The 21,969-nt window shown below is 40.6% G+C and overlaps 1 protein-coding gene across 3 annotated transcripts in view; it reads right to left on the reverse strand.

Moving 5' to 3' along the window:
* Nucleotides 1-9,382: 9,382 nt before the first annotated feature.
* LOC117466935 (ATP-binding cassette sub-family C member 4-like) overlaps nucleotides 9,383-21,969 on the reverse strand; it is a 37,408-nt gene continuing 24,821 nt past the window's right edge. For all 3 annotated transcript variants that reach the window (XM_034110450.1, XM_034110449.1, XM_034110451.1), the window contains 7 exons: nucleotides 20,594-20,785; nucleotides 17,401-17,556; nucleotides 14,537-14,626; nucleotides 13,904-14,076; nucleotides 13,094-13,199; nucleotides 11,637-11,771; nucleotides 9,383-10,305 (listed from right to left, as the gene is read on the reverse strand). In XM_034110450.1, coding sequence (XP_033966341.1) covers nucleotides 10,228-10,305; nucleotides 11,637-11,771; nucleotides 13,094-13,199; nucleotides 13,904-14,076; nucleotides 14,537-14,626; nucleotides 17,401-17,556; nucleotides 20,594-20,785 — 930 coding nt within the window. In that variant the 3' untranslated portion in view covers nucleotides 9,383-10,227. The remainder of the gene's footprint in view (nucleotides 10,306-11,636; nucleotides 11,772-13,093; nucleotides 13,200-13,903; nucleotides 14,077-14,536; nucleotides 14,627-17,400; nucleotides 17,557-20,593; nucleotides 20,786-21,969) is intronic.

Genomic DNA, 21,969 nt, shown 5'->3' on the forward strand with positions numbered 1-21,969 from the left:
TTCAGTATGATGTGTGCCATTCACGGCAACATGACATGTAATAGCAAGTGTGACCAAATTCAAATTTGGAGTAAAACAACAACAACAGGTGCAAAGAATCTTACAGAATTCCTCATTGGTAGCTTTTTCTGGTGTCAGTACATGTGTCAAAATGAACATCTGCAATGCAAAGAGATGTATTCAGCGCTGGAGGTACTTTAATTTGTCAGCGCACTTCTTCTCAGAGACCTTTGCGATGAGCCACAGCAACATCTTACACCGTATAACACACAGCGCTCAGGGGCACAGGCACAGAACTCTGTGCATGTCAGAGCCGCATGCCACAAGTTAAATTAATGAATCTTTAAAAGGTTTAGGTTTTTTTAATGAGAGAATCTGTTGTAGCTTTTTATCAAACCTCTTCATATTTCACTGAGGTGGAATGGTGCACCACATTTGCGAGGCAGAACTAATGCTATATAAATCTCAAGTAATAAGCAGGCCCTGGGGACATCATCTAAATGAAGATTTTACACCAATTTAAACCTGCCTGCAATTTGATTTCTGCCTTAAGTGCATTTGTTTAACAGGTGCTGGAGATGCAAGCATTTCCATCCAAAGTGTCGCTATGTCTCCTTTATTAATTTTTGGATTGCAAGTGGGTGGAGGAATATGAAGAGAAAGGGGAGTTGACAAACACTAATCAAAGGTTCAGAGTGGGCTGATTTTACCAAAGAACCAATGTACTTTTGCTTCATTTGCAAACTAATGATTTAAAACCCCCACAATCTGTTTGAGGTCAACTCCTGTGTATTTTGGATACGCTTGGCTATTAGCATCACTGAAAGCTTCAGATGTGTCAAGCCTGCTCCCCCTCCAGTGATAGTCACCTACTTTAATTTCCCTGCAGGCCTCAGAGGGGGATGAATTCAACTAAAATCACAAGCTGTTTTGTTGGCAATCCTTTGTGGCCTATAATGAATCTAATGAATATAAAGAGAGGAGAAGGGAGGGAGGGGGGAAAGGGATGGAGGCGAATACATTTCAACCACGCTGTGTTGCTTTTACTTGACGATTTGTGACCCTCAACAATGGGACAATGGCGAGTGTTTTTGTACCCTTAATTTGCCTTTGTGTTTCAGCTTCATCTCTTTCACCACAAAGCATTGAAAGTCGTCAGTTGAAGAATAACTGCTGACTCCACGGTCTGTCAGACAAAGGGGAGGTTTTAAGATGAATCCCTAACTATCAGCCGGCCAGAGGAGCAGAAAGGGAAAGGGGCTCAAAGACAACAACAGACATGTCAAAGGTAGAATTAGCCGGGGTTCCAAAACCGGCCTGAAGCACTTCCTCTCTAGTCTAACGCGCCACAAACGGCATTTCCACCTCCTTAAAGCTGCTGTACATTTGATTCGTCCTCAGAGAGGTGTTTGAATTAAAGTGGCTCATCTGATAAGAGCAGAGGCTAGTGAACGTGGAGGCCCAGTGGAGCTGCTGTTTAAAAGCTGGCATGTTTCTGATTTCACAGGCCCCTCAGGTGGCAGGATCGAATTAACAGCCCTGTTGTTCTCAACTCCAACCCACATTCAGGTCAGGACTTAAAGTTGGAGGGACTTTTACAAATGTTTCTTCACAATTGAATCTCTTCAACAAGCGAATACATGCAGAACAAACCCACAAACAGCAAATCAAACACAGCATAGAATGACCACAGCTCAACTAATGCCTTACCTAACATTTCAGCACATGAACTTTTTAAGTGCTGTAGTTAACGCGGGGTAGATGATAAAAAAGTTCTGTGTCACTGGTCCATGCCGGTATGCTCCCCAGTCCCTGTAATGATTTCTATTCATAAACATGCAGTGTGCTATCCTCCACCTGGCAGCTGCCTCTGTGCATATGAGATTACTATTATGCATCTTCCAATCCCAAGGATAAACATCTCTCCACTTTTGAAGTTTGCGTGCATGAGGCATATTTTAGTGCCATACGACTTAAGCATCCCTTCAGGTATCACTTGCAATCTTTTCTCATTCTATATACATTGTTCAACTTTAATGGGTATCTAATTTGTGTTATCAGCTTACAGGGCAGTAAGTAATAATTTGCATGGCTGCCCTAAGCAAATATGCTTCCATAAGCATCCCATAGTATAGACACTAGAATGGATTAACCTCCATATTGGCTATGCCCCGGTGGTCAATGCTTTTTAAAAATAATAAGAACAGATAGTTTAGTTAGTTGGCAATCTAGAAAAAAAATGAATTTATTACAAAACCCTTCTACCTTCAGATTCTATGTTGGATATAATCCCTGATTCAACAGCAGCAGTGAAATTGCATCCAAGGATCTACACAATGTCAATGATGGTTAAGACCACGTGCTGGAACAAACAAAGGTTAAGACCACTTGCTGGAACAAACAAATGTGCTCATACTTGAAGTTCCATTGTTATGAAATACAACATGTTCTTTCATAAGTGGCCTCCATTTTGCTATTGTCAATCCAGTTGCCCTCTTAACCTGACTCACAATAAGATTGACTGAATGTTGTACGTCTGACCTTTCTTTGCTGTGAATTTCTCTTTGTAAGTATTCATGCATTTCCAAGCGGTTTTGTTCTTGCTTTAGCAGTGATAACAAGCCTGCACACGGTGAAGGTCAGTTTAATTTTAGCGTGTAAGCTGGACACAGAAGAGGCGCTGCTAGATTCACTACTTTACAGTCCTTTATACACGGAAAAGCTAAGAAGAATCCTTTGAATTTCTCAACTCTTTTCATCCTGACAAGGTCTCACTACTCCCTAACATGGATGACAGCTCCTTCTATCTGTCGTGAATTTGAAATGCTAGTTGCTCTCCAAGATACTGGTGAGAATAAATACCCTCCGTCCACAGCTGCAACTTAATCAACATTTGAATTAGCCTGCACATGTACTGTGTGTTCAGAGGCACCACGGGGTAAACAGGGTTACATCTAGGAGCTTGATATTCTACTGGCTTGCATCAGGCATGTGTGTTACGCTTGTTAGCTTAGTAGACAGCTAATTGCCATGGTGGGTGGTTAGAGTGCTAGGAGCCTGATTTTAGGAATATGTCATATTTGTTAATCGGACATGCAGATGCAAATAATGTGTGACAGACTGTGACCAACACTACCGGAACATAAATGCTGTTAACTTCGGGAAATGTTCTTGGCTCAGACATATCCCTGCATAAAGGCTATAAAGACAACCCACTGTTTATCTATTTATTTATTTTGTTTAGCTATTTCTGTTCATGGGCCAATGTGACAAAAGAAGTGCGAGGACAAAAAAATATCCTACTGGAATAGTAGCATGCCAGATTTTGCTTTGTTGTGGGTCTGTGTACTAAAATCCCACGCTAGTTGGGAATTGTTGGCCTGATTACATTATCTGGGACTGAGAATTAATGTAAAGTGAAAACTGAACTGTGCACACCATAAATGGAAGAACATTCGAAGATGCACAATCTAATTCATATTCCGAGAAGGATTTGTTGTAATTTGCAAAACACATCAGGTATCTGACAGGAAGGCACAGCCTCTTTAAAACTAAGCTATTCAAACTTGCATACAGTTTGAAAAGCTCGTCCATAAAGATTGATTAAAGTTGTAAAGATTTTGCATCAAAAGAGTTTCTGATTAAAGCTCTCGGCCATGGAGATGCTACTGTTTTGCATCAGTCCCGTAATATCCCTCACTTGGTGAAATTGTTGTTAATGCAGAAATAATATCAATGCAAACTATATTAATAACCATGGTGTGAGAAGCCGGAGCAATGTCACTTAATCAATGAAAACAAATCATGTACACCTCGCTTTGATTATCTGAAGGAGTGTGAATATTAATGTCTCGGTCTAAATCAATGATGGGGTTGCATATATTGCCTCCTATGTTTCCTCATGGTTAAGACATTTCTTTCTTTTATATTTCTGCTGCATCCCTGAGAGCGATCAATGATATACTAAATAGAGATATGATACCAGCTATTATAGTTATTCAACAACAGTAACAAAACACTAGCGATCGTACCATTGTAAAGTATTACATGGGATGTTCAAATTTCAATTAACTTTGGTTTGTATTTGCTGATATTAATTAAGAGGGCTTGCAGAAGGACACAAAGGAGACGGGTTTATTGTCTCAGATTATTCCCATGAAAGCAGCATCAGTATGTAGCACAACGCTACCTAATTAACTGGCATGGGAGGCAAGACATTACACTCAAAACCTTTTGATTTAGCAATAGCATTGGGCAAGAAACAGATTCTTTATTTCATTATTTGATAAGAGGGCCTTTAATGAAAATATCAGCCCAGGAGCAACACAAGTCAATATCACTACTTTGGTGTGAGAAAAAAAAACTCGCTTCAAGGAGTAATGTTGAAGGAAATGAATTACAGTTCATTAAATAAAATGTGAAACACACCTGGTGGGCTAATGGAGGTCAAATGTAAAAGCAGCAGCATGAAGGTTTGGGGTTGTGGCAATTAAAGACAAAGCAACATTTAGCCTCTCTGTGACAGGTTAATGAAATGTCTGCTGCTAAGTGTTGGTGAAATGCGACTCACAGTCACACAGTGAAGCCTCTCCTGTAGTCGGGAGTCAGGGATGTGACGGTGTTGTATCAGTGTCACTGAGAGCAATCATAACATTCCTTTCCTCCGAGTCCAAAGGTTGTTTTGAATTCCCTTGGCAGCCGAATGCTTCAGGGGGTCAAATACACCAAATCTCTGAACAATAATGGGCCAACTATCAGTTACATCACTCACCTGGCATCATTGGCCGGCATTACAAATATATATTTTTTCCAGTTCTGCATACTTGACTGTGAATGCTTTTGAAATGGGAATAATGTAATCTGTGCCGCAGATATCTTCTGCTTTTGTGCATCTATCCAAGAAGTGAATGGTTAGACCTATCAGTTACTCTCTGGAGGTGATGTATGTGCACTCTTTCAAACAAGGCCACAAACAGATGAAAGCTATAATATGCTGCCTACTCCTGCTCTCTCAATTTTAAGGGTTATTTTGTTTTCTTTTTGAAAAACTATTTAGGTGCCAAAAAATCCTTGAGAAATACTTTCATTGTTGGTCAAACTAATAAGAAATAACATTTTCAAGTGCTCAGGGAGAAACCTCAAGTGAATTGAACATTTAAAATGTAGAGAAAGAAAACTTCATTGTGAAATATAAAAACAGATGAGCCACAAAGAGAAAATATAGCTATACTAACACAAATCAAAATGTACATAAACTAAACCAATTTCACAAAAAGTTCTATGTTTACGTGACTGATGGGAGTCACAAGACATACTTTTCCAATGCAAGACATATCGTTTTGACATTATCTTCAAGATGTTAAAGTTTTTATTCTTTGACTGTGATCTGCGTCAGATTATCCGCCTGGCTGTCTATCTGTATTACCTTTTCATTTTCACACTGACAGTCTGAAGAATAAAGACACAGGGTTTAAATATATCTTCCTACTGAATGGACATTCTTCACCAGATGTGCAACAGATAGTGTCAGTGTAATCTCCCAAAGCAACAGAATCAACTCTACTATGTTTTTATTTAAAAAAAAAGAATAATCCTCAAAGATAACGATTCAAACCATATTTGAGGTTTGACTCTTTTCCAAACTTTTTTTAATTATTACATTTTCTAGGGGGAAAACAACAATAAATCATTTTAAAAAATCACAGAGTTTAGTATTTTTCTCAGCTAATGGAATTCCAAAGTTTAAAACAGATACGTACTGAGAAGACGACAAAGCCATTTGCACAATTATAGAGGGGCATTTAGTAAACTCTGTCCCACTTTATCAGGCATCTCCAGCATTGTCCATTGGGAGTTAACTTTCAGACTGTTTACTGGTTCAAAGGCCAGGCCTGCATCTGAGGCCACATAGGCAAGATAATGTATCCCAGGCTACAGAAGCAGTCAAATCACTGTGCATTAAGACTAGGCACACAATAGACAACAATGGCTTGCATAAACACTATTTAGAACTATTCAGCAGGCATTGAAGAGATGGGCGTCGACTCACTATTGCTGCAAAGCCGGTGCATTGTGTGGAGGTGAAAAGAAGTCTAATGAACAGGAAGCCTTATTTGAGAGAGCTGACAGTAACCATACAACAGCCGCATTGTGCGCTTGCCACCAACCCTGTGGGTCTCTACATTAGGAGAAATGATGAGAAAGTAACCCGAAAAGACACAGTGGACCCTTGGACCTACGTAAATTGCAACCAGACAAAAATGTGGGACACAAGCTGTCCCCACCTTTACCCAAAGCTGCACGTTTACATGCACAGAACATCAACCGCTCTCATGGCCAAGGATAAAAGCCCCCTGGCCAGAGGGAACTTTGAAGTATATTTGGGTTAGTTTACCTCCAAAGACTGCAATTTTGGTGCAGCAGCAGCTAAAATATATGTCATACATTTTAAATTATATCAAACTCTGCAGGGGAAAGTTGGAAACTCTTTGGTGCACTAGGCCTCCTCCTCCTCCTCCTCCTCCACACATTCACACTCACATTATGCCCCCTGCCTCAAGCTTCATCAATCTTCCACAAAGGGGTGACATCACCAATAAGCATAGCCCTTTATAGCTTTAAGCAATAAGCCGTATTTACTGATGAGATAAGCCCTCTGCTATTGTCTAACCCTCCACTTTGGTTCTTTCTCTCACTGTTTAAGAATCAAACAGCACTTTTGGAAGGTGACAGAGCATGCCCAGGATTTAAGGCTAAAGCATGCAAAGAGGTTTCCTATTTGGTGGCCTTTCAAAGGACCACATTAGCCAGTTTAGTTCAAAGTAGCAGGGGCAGGTGAAATTCCAAAAAGAATCCAGGCTTCTTTGAAACCACTTGTTTGGTGTTACATTTGAGTGAAATTATCCAGAGCATATGACATGTACTCACACTCTACAGAGCTTGAAACAAACCACAGCCTGGGGAGGTTACGAAGCACACTCATCCATTACACATGTGACCTGTAATTACTGTTTGTAGCAGTAGCCTATTAGTGAGCCAGTCCAGAGTGGTCACTAAACTGCTGAGACACCGTGATACAGTGAGGCTTATTAAGACTCATGTGTGCAAGCATGGGAAGAACTATGTGGCAGTTTCTGATTTTTGAAGATGAAATAGAAACAGGTATAAGACGTCTAATAAGTTGCAAATCAATACAACATATTTGGAAGTTTCTACTTTCACAAAGTCTGTTGGAAAAACTAAATCTAACTAGGTTGTTGCGACATACTATAAAATATAGCATCCTTATTTCAAATTGATAACCTATTTTTAACAAGATAAAAAGCCGTTTTCTAAACAGACATGTAGTGTCACTACATACGTATCTTTAAAACATGCCATTTGTTGTTTGTTTTTCTTAGCTCCCCACAGAGTCATGTCAGGCCTTGGGAACTTGTCAGATATTCAGTTTGTAGTCACTTTAGAAAGGCTGAGCGCAGAGTCTCCGGGGAATCGCTCCAGTCTCCCCATCTCCCCCACCCCATGTCACCAGCCAGGAACAAAGCCGCCATAGTCAATTCTCCTAATTTCACTGCAGCCTGTCGAAATCCTGTTCTCCTTTTCTCATTCTCTTCAACAAGTACTTTATGCTGGGATCAGTCAGGTCTGAGTCGCCCACAAAAACCTGAGGCTCTTGCTTCATCGTCTTTCAGCACCGAGTTTGACACTCCCCAACTCCCTGCCATTCAGGCGCCTGCACCATGCAATTTGTTTCCATTTGTCAAACAGCAGTATCCATCACAAAAGAAAATGCTGGCACAACAGAAAGTTTGTGGAAAACATTGTTTCCTCAACCCAAAATGGCCTCAACACTACTTATTTATTGGCCCATAACAAAACAACCTTAAACAATTTACACCATTTCTGTTGTTGTGGATACTTGTTACATTATTCTTCCCTCGACTGACAATAAAAACGTCTTTAACAGAATAGGACGCGTATCACATCCTCAAATCAGCACCAACGTATCACTCCTCTCTTAAAGTGTGGATGGGCTACATGCTACGGTGTGAATGCATCATTTCACTCGCCGCCTTCACATTGTGCCGACTCCTTTTTTGTGTTTTATTTCTTTAGGATTACACTTCATTGTAGGGACAGCCAGGTTTCTCACACATTTATTTATTAAAGCCATATCGGCACTATGTTGACGGCATTGCTATTTGCACACCTATTCAGATACGTCGTAAAATGGTGCTATTATTGGGGGACGTCGGAAGGTATCTGGTTAATAATACTTATTGTGCAAACTTTGTTGTCGCCATTCTTGTGTTGGCTGTTATCGAGGGGAGAGCAGAGAGGATATATGCTGACTCTGATGTAGATAGTGCTATGAGTATTCCTATTGTGGCAGCTGCCGTGTGGCGCAGTCCCTGATAGGATTTCGAATGCTGTCAATGCTGTGTCAGGTGCATTAGCACCTCAGAGACCCATGATGCTCCAGCTGCTCTGGGCCTGTGTCTCCCCGGGCCCTGGCTGCCAGCCTGACACCAGACACAAAGTAATCACAGATCACAGCGTTTAATCACTGAAACAAGCACTCCAGAGGACCTCTCTGTCAATATCCCACTCTCTCATTATCTGTTTGGATTGCACATCCACACTGTCAGATAAACAGAGTGGAAAATTAAGATTAAAAATATGGTAATTTCATTTGAAGCAGCAGGCTCCTCTCACTGGCCCATTATGCTATTGATTACCTCTGAATTCAATTTCTCTTTTCAATGTAAACTTTAATCTATTCGTGAGCCAACAATTCAACTCCCAAGGGGCTATTTGAGAGTAAGTAACCATTTAATATGACGCTGGCTGAAGATTCACTGGCTTTAATGAATTGTGTAAATCACTCAGCTTTTAAAGGAACTGATGTCCCGCAGTTCACCACCCAAATCTGGGCCTGGTTAAATACAGCCTTTATAGCAAGCTAAGTGATTACTGACAGCAATCTCTGAACGCATAATCACCAGCTTTGCTCTTTTCTGTATGAAAGGGAATTAAACAGCTCGTTTCTAATTGCGCTGGTGATGAGAAAATCACAATTTAATTGGGGGTGTAATCATCATATTGCACCAGCTTTCTAAAATAACAGAGTAAATGGCTGTACCATTTAACCATCATAGAAATCAGTTGACTCAAGAAGATAATCACTAGGTTGTTCTCCTTAACCACTTACCAATTTGTAGCATCTTGGTCAAGACCACTGAACTGAAGCAAACACCATTCAGACATCTGAACACAGGCTGAGCAACAGCAGAAGGAAATGGTTATTGAGGGAATGTTTTGAGCCAAGAAAATCTTATAAATGCAAAATGAAGACATTTATTTTTAGATTTTTTTTATTTACTACTAAACTACAAAGTGCAACTCCATCAAATAGGACATATAACAAAACAATACATTTACTGAGAAAACAATGTAAGTACATATGGAGCTAGTCATACTAAACGTCCTATTACTGCCAAAGAAACAGCTAAGCTATGCTATGCTTTAAAAGCAACAAAAGCCTATTTTACAAAAATAGGGGGAAAGTTGATAGTCTCAACACACGTTTCTTAGTGTAGTGTTGGTCATTATGATTGCCCGTACATGAAATGTTACATTCAAATTGTACTCTTCTCTCTTGTCAAGAGTTGAGGTAGACATATAACCACTATCGTTTAAGTGCTGGAAGGATACTTAATTAAAACTGCAATTAAAAACAAGAATCAATAGTCTGATTAAGGCACAATAATTACTGAGAACATCTCTCCTCTCACATTCTCCGAGTCTTTTCCAGCATTTCCTGAATAATAAAAACGCCTCAGACCTATTACACAATGTGTGCCTTAAAAGAATGATTTAAGTCACCAATAATTTATCGCACCAGGATAATCACATCCAATATCTGCACTCTTTTGAGCACCGGTGCAGGATTGAAGCTACCCAAGAGGCCAGAACACACATACATAAACATAGCAGGGTGTAATCAATAAACAGCCATGCAGTAAAATCCTGTCAATAAAAAGGCACACCCTGCCTCAGCTAGTTGTTCTATATCAAAAGAATACGCCAATCAAACACAGCACATACTACACACTAGCTACTGGGAATCCAAATACATTTTAGTAAACAGGAAGGAATGTAAGAATATCCAGAAAAATAGTTGGTCAGTGATGGCGAGTACGAGGTCCACAGCGACTCTCCAAACTGTCAAAGAGACGTCTCAAAGATGACATGGATGTCCTTGGCACAGTGCACGTCTGCCACTCGCTTTTTGTTGATGTAAACCTGGAAGTGCATCAGGGAAGCAGTGTCACAGAACACAAGCACACAGTCCAATCTAAGCTACGATCTATTTAGGGTGTGATTCATGACAGACCCAGTCAGAGCTGGGTGAAGGGATTTGTCACCCGCTCAAGCATGCAAAAGTGGCTTATTTAGCTCTGGGAAATTCAGGGTAGAAAATATCAGAGATAATCACTGAAACTATTTGTTCCATTTGAGTTCATTTTTACCTGTGTGTTTGCTTACAAAATACATGGTTTCTTACTACAAAGAGGCTCTGACAGACCAACGATAAGAGAAAGTTTGGAAAAGAGGAAAACAGGTGAAAACAGGTCGGCCTCAGCATGAGATATACCTTCTGCTCTGGGATTCTCTTTCAACACGGACAAAGGAGCTAGAGGTTGATATCAGATTATTGAATGTATTTAAACCTTGACTGACAACTATAGAAACTTGACACACAACATGTGGACCATCTCAGTATTTAATAAGTGGTGCTAGACAGTTATGGATGCTGTGGTAATCTGATCTAAGCAGAGCACCCTACAATAAAGAAAGGAAAACGTAAGTGAACAATGTCACTACCAATCCGCCAGTGTACAGGGTAAGACGATACCAAATAATACCACAGTGTGCTGAGTCTTTGAAATCAGTATTTTACTCATTTCACTCCTCTGGCGGAGGAGATACAGTTCCGCTGATAAATTTGTGCGAGGGACAGAGAGAAAATGAAATGATGCCTACTTTTTCTTATTTCACAAAGACCTTTTTGAAGTTGCAATATGGTATCTGAAGTCCCAGACAGATGCACATAAAATGGAATTGAACAATGAATAGCCAGCTCTTATCTATGCAGTGTCTGAAGGGGAAATACATCACAAATGAATTTCACAGGGAAAAAATATGGACATTCTCCATTACAGTAATCCCCATAGAAAGTTTATCCCAAATCGTGATGAAGTTAAACCCAATATTTCCAAATAGATGTATTGCAAAGAAAGCTGCTTTTCTGGAATCATCTCTAAAATGATCTCAAAATTACATTATGAGAAAAAGATTATACGGGGAGTTTCTTTGATAAAATCAGGGGATGGAAATCTACAAAGGGAACCATTTTTCTCTTGAAATTAATGTTATGGTGTTGCATTGCTCCGAGTAGGCACTTTAAATTAAAATGGTAATCAAGTGTCTTTGCATTGTCAGAGTAATGCACATCTTCTCTGCTTAACTGTATCATTTTGGAGGTAAGCAATGAAGACTGGAGTTAAAGGGAGAGTCTGGGATTAGTGTGGCACGGCTGGACTCTATTTAGGGACAAAGGTGGGTGTGGTTACCTGTCTGGCTGTGTGTAGCAGTGAGGCGGCCTCGGCTCTGCCTGTCTGTTGGACCATCTGGTAAAAGAGCCCTTCCTGGTTCTGGAGCAGCACATATGGCTCGTCATACTCCTGGATCCTGCCGGCATCTAGAACCTGCAATCACACATACAATGCTGGGTGTGAGTGGGCATCACTGCACGTATACTTTACTTTGGGGAAAAGTGACATATCAGCTGTTTCCCTGCTGAGCGATGCATGCAGACAGTGCAAGATGAATGGGGGAAACGGTAGTCTGTGCACATAGGAACCATCCATTTCATGTGACTCATGCAACAGCAAACATTGGTGCTTGTTTGTGCTCAACAGGGTGACTGACAATGAGCGTGTCCTGTTAGCAGTGTGAAAGTCAAGCACGCTGACTCTGACAGACTGAAGATCAGTGATTTATCCATGTGTTTATCCTGGCGTTTCAGCAGCTCAGGGGTGGTCCTCAGTCAAATCCAACAATCACACCTTTAAGACACTCTAGTCAATTACCATCATTTCTGTGTCATCACATGCCATATAAGCCACACAAAGAATAGTGCCAATTCAAGCAGTTTGGAAAAGACTACACTTATATCACAGACAAATTTTAACAAGCTCCATCCCCTTACAGTGGTAATGCGCAGTTTGTTATCACTAAAGCCAAGTTTCAGGGTGTATTAAGTATGAAAGGGAGACTTCTGCAGCTGCTGTGATAATAGACAGGATACAAGGAGATGGAGTTTGTATTTTGGAAACATTATGCGTCTAAATATGGCAAAGTTTAAGATTAGACCATGCAATCCAGGTGGGGCCAAAACAATTCTCAGAGTGTGCAACAATCTGGGGGCATATATAACGCGAGTGTAGGTGTGAAACAGTCCCCCGCTGGGTGATATTTGGCTTTTTCTCAGCAACCCTCTCAGTGACCGAGCAGCCACCAGGTTGTGCCCTGTCCTCCATAGACGCTTAACAAATGCTGCCACAAATGGCACTAATTGGCACCTCTGCGGGCAGTAGAAGGAGAGGGCCAAAGATCAAGTGGCCTGAGCAGAGGCTCAAAAAGGGAACGCTGTGAGGGTGAATCAGGCCAGCTGTTGCAAAATAGAGCAAGTGAATTAAAAGATTGTGCAGGAGGCTCCTTGCAATGAAGGGAGGAGGTGTTTGTAAGCTCTGAATCTCAGGTGTGTTTGACATGCTTCAGTGGCAGTGAATATAGGGTTTATGTTTCCGTGTGTCAGTGTTGAACTTTGACACACAATGGAAGCTACATTTATTATAATTGATGAGAAGGAACATGTTTGTGAAGGGAAATCGTTAAATGTAATAACTGAAAGTGTCATTATTCATAATTTCATTATTTCTTATAACTGCTAACAGAAGGAGAAGAGTTTCGTTTAAAATGTTGATGTAAGTGCTGGACAATGGAAATGTACTGCTTTCTTACTTACCAGTATTCTGTCACAGTCAATGATAGTGTTGAGTCTGTGAGCAATGGTGAGGACGGTACACTCCTTAAACTTGTCCCGGATAGTCTGCTGGATGAGGCTGTCAGTTCTAAAAAAGGAGCAGGGAACACAACACCTCAGCACAAAAAAACTCTTCCTTCAGACCCTTGGGCAGGGATTTTTACTTAACACTGAACAATGGCTCATCAGCAGTGAGGTATGTGCAATAGAGGGCATACAAAACAAAGGAAAGAAAAGCTCCTTCAGTTAACAAAAGATAGGTTCAGTTTATTTTTGACTTTTGTGAAGATTGTTTAGTTTTATTAGACATTATTTTTCGTGTTATTCTTTTGGAATACTTAGATTTGATATGGTTTACAATCATTTTCTGCCTATTAGAAGTCATATTAAATGTGTAATTTGTACATTTTGACTTACTAAGTAGCATTTTGATGTATTCAACCCTGTGTGGCCTATGATGTTGTGGACTCAAAGAAAAGTAGTTGTGACTAATGAGGATCCAAATGAACAAGTAAATGAATAATTAAATAATTGATAAGCGTATGCTCCAATGATATAATAACAAAATATCCTCCTTTTATATAATCCGTTTCCCATCAGGCAATTGGTTGAACATTGCTAATGGCTAAGGGTTGGATGTGTGGCCCCTCGAATGACTTTGAATGTTTTACTTGAATGTGCTATTCATTTATTTGTAGATTCGTTGGAACTAATGTATTGTTTTATGAATAGTTTGGGTTTGTATAACAAAAGTGTAGAATCCTTCACTTATTGACTCGAGTGTCCTCTGACCTGGGGTCCACATTAGCCGTTGCCTCATCAATGATGAGGATGCGGTTTTTCCGGAGGATGGCCCTGGCCAGACACACCAGCTGCCTCTGGCCCACGCTGAAGTTAGAGCCGGACTCCGTCAGCATCGTCTCCAGCTTATTGGGCAGGTCCTCCAACACGGCCTTCATCTGCACCTGCAGAGAGGGAGAGCAGAGCCCCAACCCTTCATTACCCCTTCATAAAGGCTTCCTGTGGGGATGTCTTTAAAGAGCTATCCAAACACACCCATTAACCGCCTGGCACAATGCAGGGCCAGGTCCACTGATGACCTTGGCCAGTGCTCTCTTGTGGCCAGCCTCTAGCTTTAATCCAGGCCACCAAACCCATTCAGAGGCAGGACCAGGAGCTGAAGCCCTTCACTGTGGGGGGAGCCTTCATCCTGGTTGGCCTGACTGCCCAAACACATCTCCCCCAGCACTTTCAATGGTTCCCAGTTACAAGCCGCACATTGAGCTGGGCCCCATGGCCCTAATGGGATTTCCCCCCATGACTTGTGGCGAGCAGGGAGGCTGAATGGCAGCATTGTACAGGGGGGACAGAGGGATCCCCCCCTGGGCCGGCGAGGGGGAATCATTCAGAGCCACGCTGGAGTACCTCTTGGAGTGCATTCCACAGGTCCTCATCTGTGTGCTGCCTGAAAGGGTCCAGATTCTTCCTCATGGTGCCCGTGAAGAGAACTGGGTCCTGTGGATAGATGGATATAGAAAGAGAAGGCCGTGGCCAGTTAAGATAATGACAAGGGGGAAGATGTATGAAAGGGTTAAGACAAGCTTTAGAGAGCGCCGCTAGGCAATGTTTGAGGGGAAGATGTTCACAAAAGGCTTGCTCCTCTCAGGAGCTCTATTCAATGTTCTGGCCAACTATGCTTCAATAAGTTGATCTTTTTACTTGGAAAACCAGAGCTGGTGCGCTAGTGTTGGTGGATAACAACGGTGTGACATTGTCGGAATATATGAGATGGAGCAAAAAGGGCCATCTAGTTACCGTACAAAGACTTCCATACAGTAGGTGTATTAGAAATGGTAATCTCAAAATGTCTGGCAAAAAGTAACAGCTTTACTCTGTCAAACGTACAAGCATCTGTCAGGAGGGGTTATCGCATCAGTTGTCTACCCTCAAGAAAAGGACAGCTTCATATCTAAGACAGCTAGGATGTCAAAGATATGTATTTATGGTGAGCCACACACCTGTATCAAGGTTTAGCCGCACAGTCATCTTTACGAGAGTAAATAAAGCTCTTTATTACAGCACAGAGGAACGAGCCCACAAGTCCAAAGGCACTTTTCTAACATGTCACTCAGTTCGTGGTTAACCTGATAAACAGGAGTGAGCCGGCATCTTCTCGTGTCAGGTCAGATATGTATTCATAAATCCTGCTTCAGTGTTGAAGTGATTTACTGAACACTTCCTCTTACTATCCCAGGTCCTCATACAGAGACAGTCTTGCCTCTCATGGTACAAAGCTGCTTTAGATAAGCTTTTCATATAAGCTTTTTTTTATTATCAGTGAACAAAAACAGCTGTGAAACATGAAACTGAATGTATGACACCTAAATGGTTATAATGGCTATTTGAAAAAAGCTGTGATGATATATGGCACAGCAACAGAGGTGACGCATAGCAGCAAGCTACTGCCCATAACAAGAACTGACCAACTTCAACTGCATCCTCATCACAGTCAAGGCTATATACAGTAATACCTCCAGTTTACTCAAGCTATGAATCTCACCTAAAGTCAAGATAGGAATTATTCACCTGGCAACTGTGAGATTAGACCAGGAGTTTGAGTACACAATGAGTCTAAAAGGTTAAGTGTGCTGCATTAAGGTGTCTGGCTTCTTGTATTTATGTGACTCACTATCCACACCTTCATCTCTGCTCTCTTACAGGTCACAGCCACAATCACAGAGACATTCATTGTACACACAGCACACATACATCCCTTATATACAAATCATGTTTCAACAAACCTCCATGTATGTCAGAAGACTCAGGACTAACTGTTTAATTTCCCTGCAGAAAGAATAAAGCTTTCCGGACTTCATCCCTGCTACCTGCGCCTTAGAAAATGTTCCACCTCTTTACTTCCAATGAACTTTTCCTTCTGTCACCAAAATACCACCTTGTCATTAAGCCAGCTGAAGTCCCAATTCAAACTAGTTTTGTGACACACTTTAATTGAGGATTCAATGTTAGGTCGGAAAAACTGATTTCAAGCACAGCTTTCTATAGACCGATGATGTGCTCCACCAATTCTAAGCCCTCTGTTTGCCACAGAATTCATTTTTACTCAGTCATTCCTGAGAATTCAATAGAAACTGAAATGGATCCTTTTTTAATGCCATATGCTAATAAAAGCTTATCATAATAAAATCAGTGGCAAATAATGAAACTCACTGGCAATGTATAGTATACATACAGTTTCACACTCAAAGTCCCACATGAAAAGGTAAGGAAAATAGCAAGTTATATCAAGATTTTCTTCCAAGTGAAAGGCTGACTGAATATCACGTTATCTCTGACGTCTCGCAGGAAAATAAAAAGGCTTTCAGATGGATTTGTGTAAATCCGAGAGACTTTATACGTTTGTAAAACTAAGAGAATGATACTGAAAAACCTTACTTCATATAATGGAAATGCCATCCTGTATGTGATACGGATGAGCATGAAGTTTACATTCTGACTTGCAACCTGCCACTTTGTACAACTCTCTCCCTCTAGGAGAGAAGGAAAGAGTAAACAAAATCTCATCAAACTCGCATCACATCCATCTCAACCTACTTTACACTGGGAAGTTAAACTTTATCTGAAGAAGAAGCAATGCCAGAAACCTATCAAATCCAAAAAAAAAAAGCATTAATGAAACTGTTTTAGGGCATCTTGGCTGCACCCTGGAAATGTTTGAGACTTGGGCTAAGTGACGGTGTACAAGGGGACTCTGACTGTGAGGATGGGGGAGACTTCTTCTAAGCAGCTTTCCCATGTTTGGGGGGTAGAGGGCTAATCCTCTGTCAGGGATGGGGAACTGCTCTCTTCACAGTACAGGCCGTGGGAGTCTTCTCCCCTCCCTCCACTCTGCTGACACTCACCCGCAGGCTGGCATTTTCTTAATGCCGTATCAGTTTCAACAAGCGGAAATAAAGTTAAACTGTCTCAAGGCATCCGTTTGTCTCACTTTCAGAAATCCCCTGAGAGACGACTGTACATTTCCTCACTTGTTCTAGCTTTTTAAAAGCCAGGCATATATATAAAAAATTCTCAATCAAGAAGAATAAAAAAAGACCATATATGTCAAGTAAAACTCCATTAGTTTAAGGAAAGGACAAATACATTATATGCATTATTATTCCATGCTGAAAGTTGCATTCTGGGGTGGTTCTAACCATATATACCGTATATATTTTTTTATTACATTTCTCCACTGATATGTACTGTCACGGCCAATGTTAAAACGGCACCTGTGGAATGATGGACATTTTCTGGCGCAGGGTGTGCAGGCCAATCTCAGAAGTCAGAAAGCCATCAATCATTATTCGTCCCTCGGGTTCTGCCAGCCGGAACAAAGCGGAGATCAGGGAGCTTTTACCAGCACCAGTGCGTCCAACGATGCCAACCTGCAGTGGAAAAATTACAACATTTATATATATATTTAAATCTGAAAGAAAACGTGTATTCACAAGCCACTTTTTCTGCTCTTTTGGGCTAATAATTATACATATTCTTTTTGTTCAATATCACTGAGGAAGCAACTCCTATGTCTAAGTATAATAGAATCACTATTATTGTTCGGAGATAAAAAATAAATAATATGAAAACATCAATACACTTTAAAAACTAAATTGATGTCCTTATCTTTGCTGTTTTATGAGCAGGAGTACCATCTACTATCATCTTGTTTCAGACCTTTTGCATGTTTAAGTAGTAAATTACATTACATTACATGTTACTTGTTAGACGCTTTTATCCAAAGCGACTTACATACTCAATACTGTGTAAAATCCACACAGGAGCAATTTGAGGTGAAGTGTCTTGCCCAGGGACACAACGACATGCTGACTGCAGTGGGGTTTGAACCTGTGACCCCCTGATCCGAACACCAATGCTCTATCCACTGCGCCACACACCTCCCATGTAGTAAATGTAGTATAGTTTCATGCAGTACATGCTAATTTCTCTATTTTCGTCAAATGTGCAGTAATTTTAACTCAAGTTTTATGATTACAAGTAAAGTAATTAAACAAGGCTATAAAAATGTTATAGGCTACCGATCTTTTGTATGTGTGTTTTATGTACTGTAAAAGTCACCCGATCGAGAAGTATACAAGCCGAGTGCAGACGTGAACACCATCTCTTTACAATTGACCTCAAAATCCTTGAGACGAAAAGAAAAACAACTTTACAGAATCCTCTCTGTGAATAATATTACCTGCTGTGTACATAATTATTGTCATGTAAATATATTGTGAATCTCTTATTACTTTGTATTGTTGTATTCCTATTATTAGTATGACTAATCTCTGAGTATTCCAATTACCTTTAACATGTGTGCCTGAGCAAATGGCAAATAAAGTTTGTAAAATCAGAAAACAGAAAATACCAGATATCTCTTATGAAAAAGCTGCAGCAAAGAGTGTACAGACATGATTGAACTGCTAACAGCACAAGCAACCTCCGTGTTTAACAGAAAAGGGGTATTGCGGAAGAATGATTTGAAAAGGCTTCACCAGAGTGCCAAAATATCCTACACACACAAACATCTTAGAACCCAGACATATGCGTTTCACCCAGGTAGCAAGGATAAAAAGATTTGGATATTTAGTATTAACAAAGGTTTGAAAGGAATGTTTTCAAAGGGAAAATAGTCTAAACAAAACATTGTTGCAACCACTGACTCACAGAAGGAGCTGCTGAATGGGAGCTACACACATTGGGTCATCCTTTCTCAGCAGAAGAGTATTCACTCTGCTAGTCAACATACAGGTTCATGGTCTATAAAGCATTACATGTATTGAGACGTTTATGATTCTTTCAAATTCTAAAGCTCTTTGTAAGTTTGTTTTTTATAAAGAAATATTCTCAAATGAAAGTTTTTGCTCTCTATAAACTGTTGCATAAAGTTGCTGGAGGAGGAAGTGACCTCGTTTTAATATTACTGGGCTTGAATTGAATTGCTCTCATGCCACAGGGACCACAGGAAGAGCCATCTGCCCGTACCTGGCCGGCCACAACTCCATCTCTGTCTAATTAAGCCATTTTTAAGGAAAACAAAGTTGCTAACATTATGCTAACACAAATCGGTGCAAGGGCATAGCAAATGGAGGATGGCCCATGACTATAGCCATATACTCGCTTACATCCTCTCAAATGATGTGCAATATCTCCAAACCTAAACAAATAAGGTGTTTATTGAACTAATAGTGTATTTAACAAAAATAATTGAACATACTCAATGACTGACCGTTTTACTGTATGGCAGACATGTTTACTTTTAGAGCAGAAAATACACAGGTGTTAATATTAACATGAAGGACTCCCTTAACTTTCCCAGTAAGCCAAGCCATAGAGTGAGCATGCCCAATATTAGCTACTTGAGTAAGAACTGGAAAAGACTGTTTGAATGTTTAAGAGGAAGAAAAAAAACGTTGACAACAAAGCAAGAGGCATGTATACCCTTTCATCAAGGATATACAATTAATTCCTAATTGAAAGAGAATTAAAACAAATATTTTCAAAGTATAACCAAATAAGAATAATGACTGTCTTAAAAGAACCGTCTCAACATGGCTTTGAAAATGGTTCAGAACTGGTCGGTCACACTTTCCTTAACATTCATCAAACAACGGTGTTATCTTATTTCAGATCAGCACTTTAGAAACCTTAGTGGAAATTACATAATATTGTCTTTAGCATAGTACAAATGTAAACGAGGACTGTGCACACTTGATTTTTTTTAAATGAGCAATATGTTCCTACTAATCCGATTCTCGCTCAATGATGGGAGGTCAACTGAGGTGTTGCATTTAGTTGTTTGGTTTTATATGATTATGTACATCTTGTGACTAATGATGGCCGGAGTGGATGGATCTTGTACTGTAGGTTTTCTTGGGAAAGGGTGTCAGAGGAACTGTCAGGATGCACAAAGCCTTTCCCCCCCATGGCATGTGGCAGAGATCCCTCCCATGGGCTGTCAGAGCCAGGGCCTCTACACACTTATCAACCCATCCATTGTGAAATCAGCCGCCCTGGCCAACCATAGCCATGCAAAATACACCCCCTGCATTAAACACAGTTTCAATCATCCTCAACCATCTCCCTCCGCTTCCCTCTCTCTCCTCCCTCGCCCCTCTCCCTCGGCCTCTCCTCTCTCTTATAGTGAATAAACAGTTGTCACCGTCAGGTAGCTCAAAATGCAAATTGAGAACAAATGGATCCACTTGAACAGTCTTAATTACATGATATGTATTCCATGAATCACAAATGGTATAGTCCTGAAGATTCAGCAGTACAATATGGTGTCCTTTTAATAATTGATTTGAAAATAATGCCACATAAAAAGAATCACATCACGCCTTCTACACTAGCTGCATATCAATCTAAGTCATGGGCTGTGCACACCAGTAAGCTTGCACAGGTGGGAATAAAGACAAGAACCTTTTCTCTGGATGGGAAGACGACAGTCAGGTTCTTTAGGACCAAACGCTCGCTGGCACTGTAAGAGAAGTTCACTCTGTCAAAGGTGATGGAGCCTGCCTCTGGCCAATCATGCGGAGGCTGTTTCTCCGTCTCCCAGGGTGCTTCACTCTCCAGCTCTGCATACTCAACCACTCTCTCCACTGATGTCATCTATACAAAATAAGGCAATGATTAGCACAAAACGTGTCAAAATACAGAAGACTGCAGTTGTAAAGACATATTTCTATTAAATACATTTTGCTCCTTTGAAACAATAAACCATAGCAGTACTTCAGATTCAGAAAACCTACATTTTAAACAAAAAACTGTAAACTTGACACCCTGCTGGCATTTCTTGAGTCTCAAAATAATCATATTCAACCAGTGAATACGTATTATAAAGTAGTACTCCATTCATAGAATTGCCCTTCCATAGATTTAAAAAGGGACTGGCCAAAATTAAAACAGCAGAGGCTGAGATGTGTTGACTTGTAGTCCAAATTATCCTTCATTTCCCACAATGCAACACCTACTGCCACACAGCAGATTCAATTGTTTGTAACCCTCCTGTATACAGCTTAGTTTTTTAAAGTTTAGAAGATACTTTTCTCCTTATTGAATGTGTCATGCACCTTATACACACACATCAGCAAACAGATGCATTGTGAGACACAGCTTTTGTTCCATACATGATAGTTTATGTTAGCTTTTATTTATAGTGTAGGCACTTAAGCTAACCCACCTCATACTCAAGTTGGTCTTTGGTAGTGATGTTACGTATTGCGCCGAGCAGGGTCGGCGTCATGGGGAGTCATTCGCGGGCCATGCCCCCCCAAATGAGTCACTGTGCCCCCCCAACGCAGGGTGGAAAGCCTTGCCACTTTGCCGTTTTTTTTTTTATCATATAAGTGAAAACGTTTCCACTAAAGGTTTTTTGTGTGAAATACATCAGAAATAAAGAATACAAATATAAAACACAGTATGAGGTGTGCTCACTGCTGCTCTCTGATTGGTGTGTTGCTTGACCAATGACCCCCGACTTTTGTTTTGTTATTACGTGGCTGTGTGTTTAGATGAAAGCCGGTGGCAATCTGTTCATCTGTTACACTGATTATACAGTAAAGCCATCGAAAATAATATGATATACAGTACAGTACAAGTAGCCTACTTCTGGGTCTCTGTGTTTCATTCAAGCTCGGCTCTGTGTGTGTGTGTGGCACGATCGCATTTTGTGAGTGCGCGAGCGGTAACGTGGAATGTTGTTGTTAGCATCTGGTTAGCTAGCTATGCTAACGGATATAAAGAGCTGTTTCTACACCAAGGTGGAGGAGAGTCCTCTCCTGTCAGACTGAGAG

This window comes from Pseudochaenichthys georgianus, chromosome 21 (genome assembly GCF_902827115.2).
Source record: "Pseudochaenichthys georgianus chromosome 21, fPseGeo1.2, whole genome shotgun sequence".
In the NCBI taxonomy this organism is placed as follows: Eukaryota; Metazoa; Chordata; class Actinopteri; order Perciformes; family Channichthyidae; genus Pseudochaenichthys; species Pseudochaenichthys georgianus.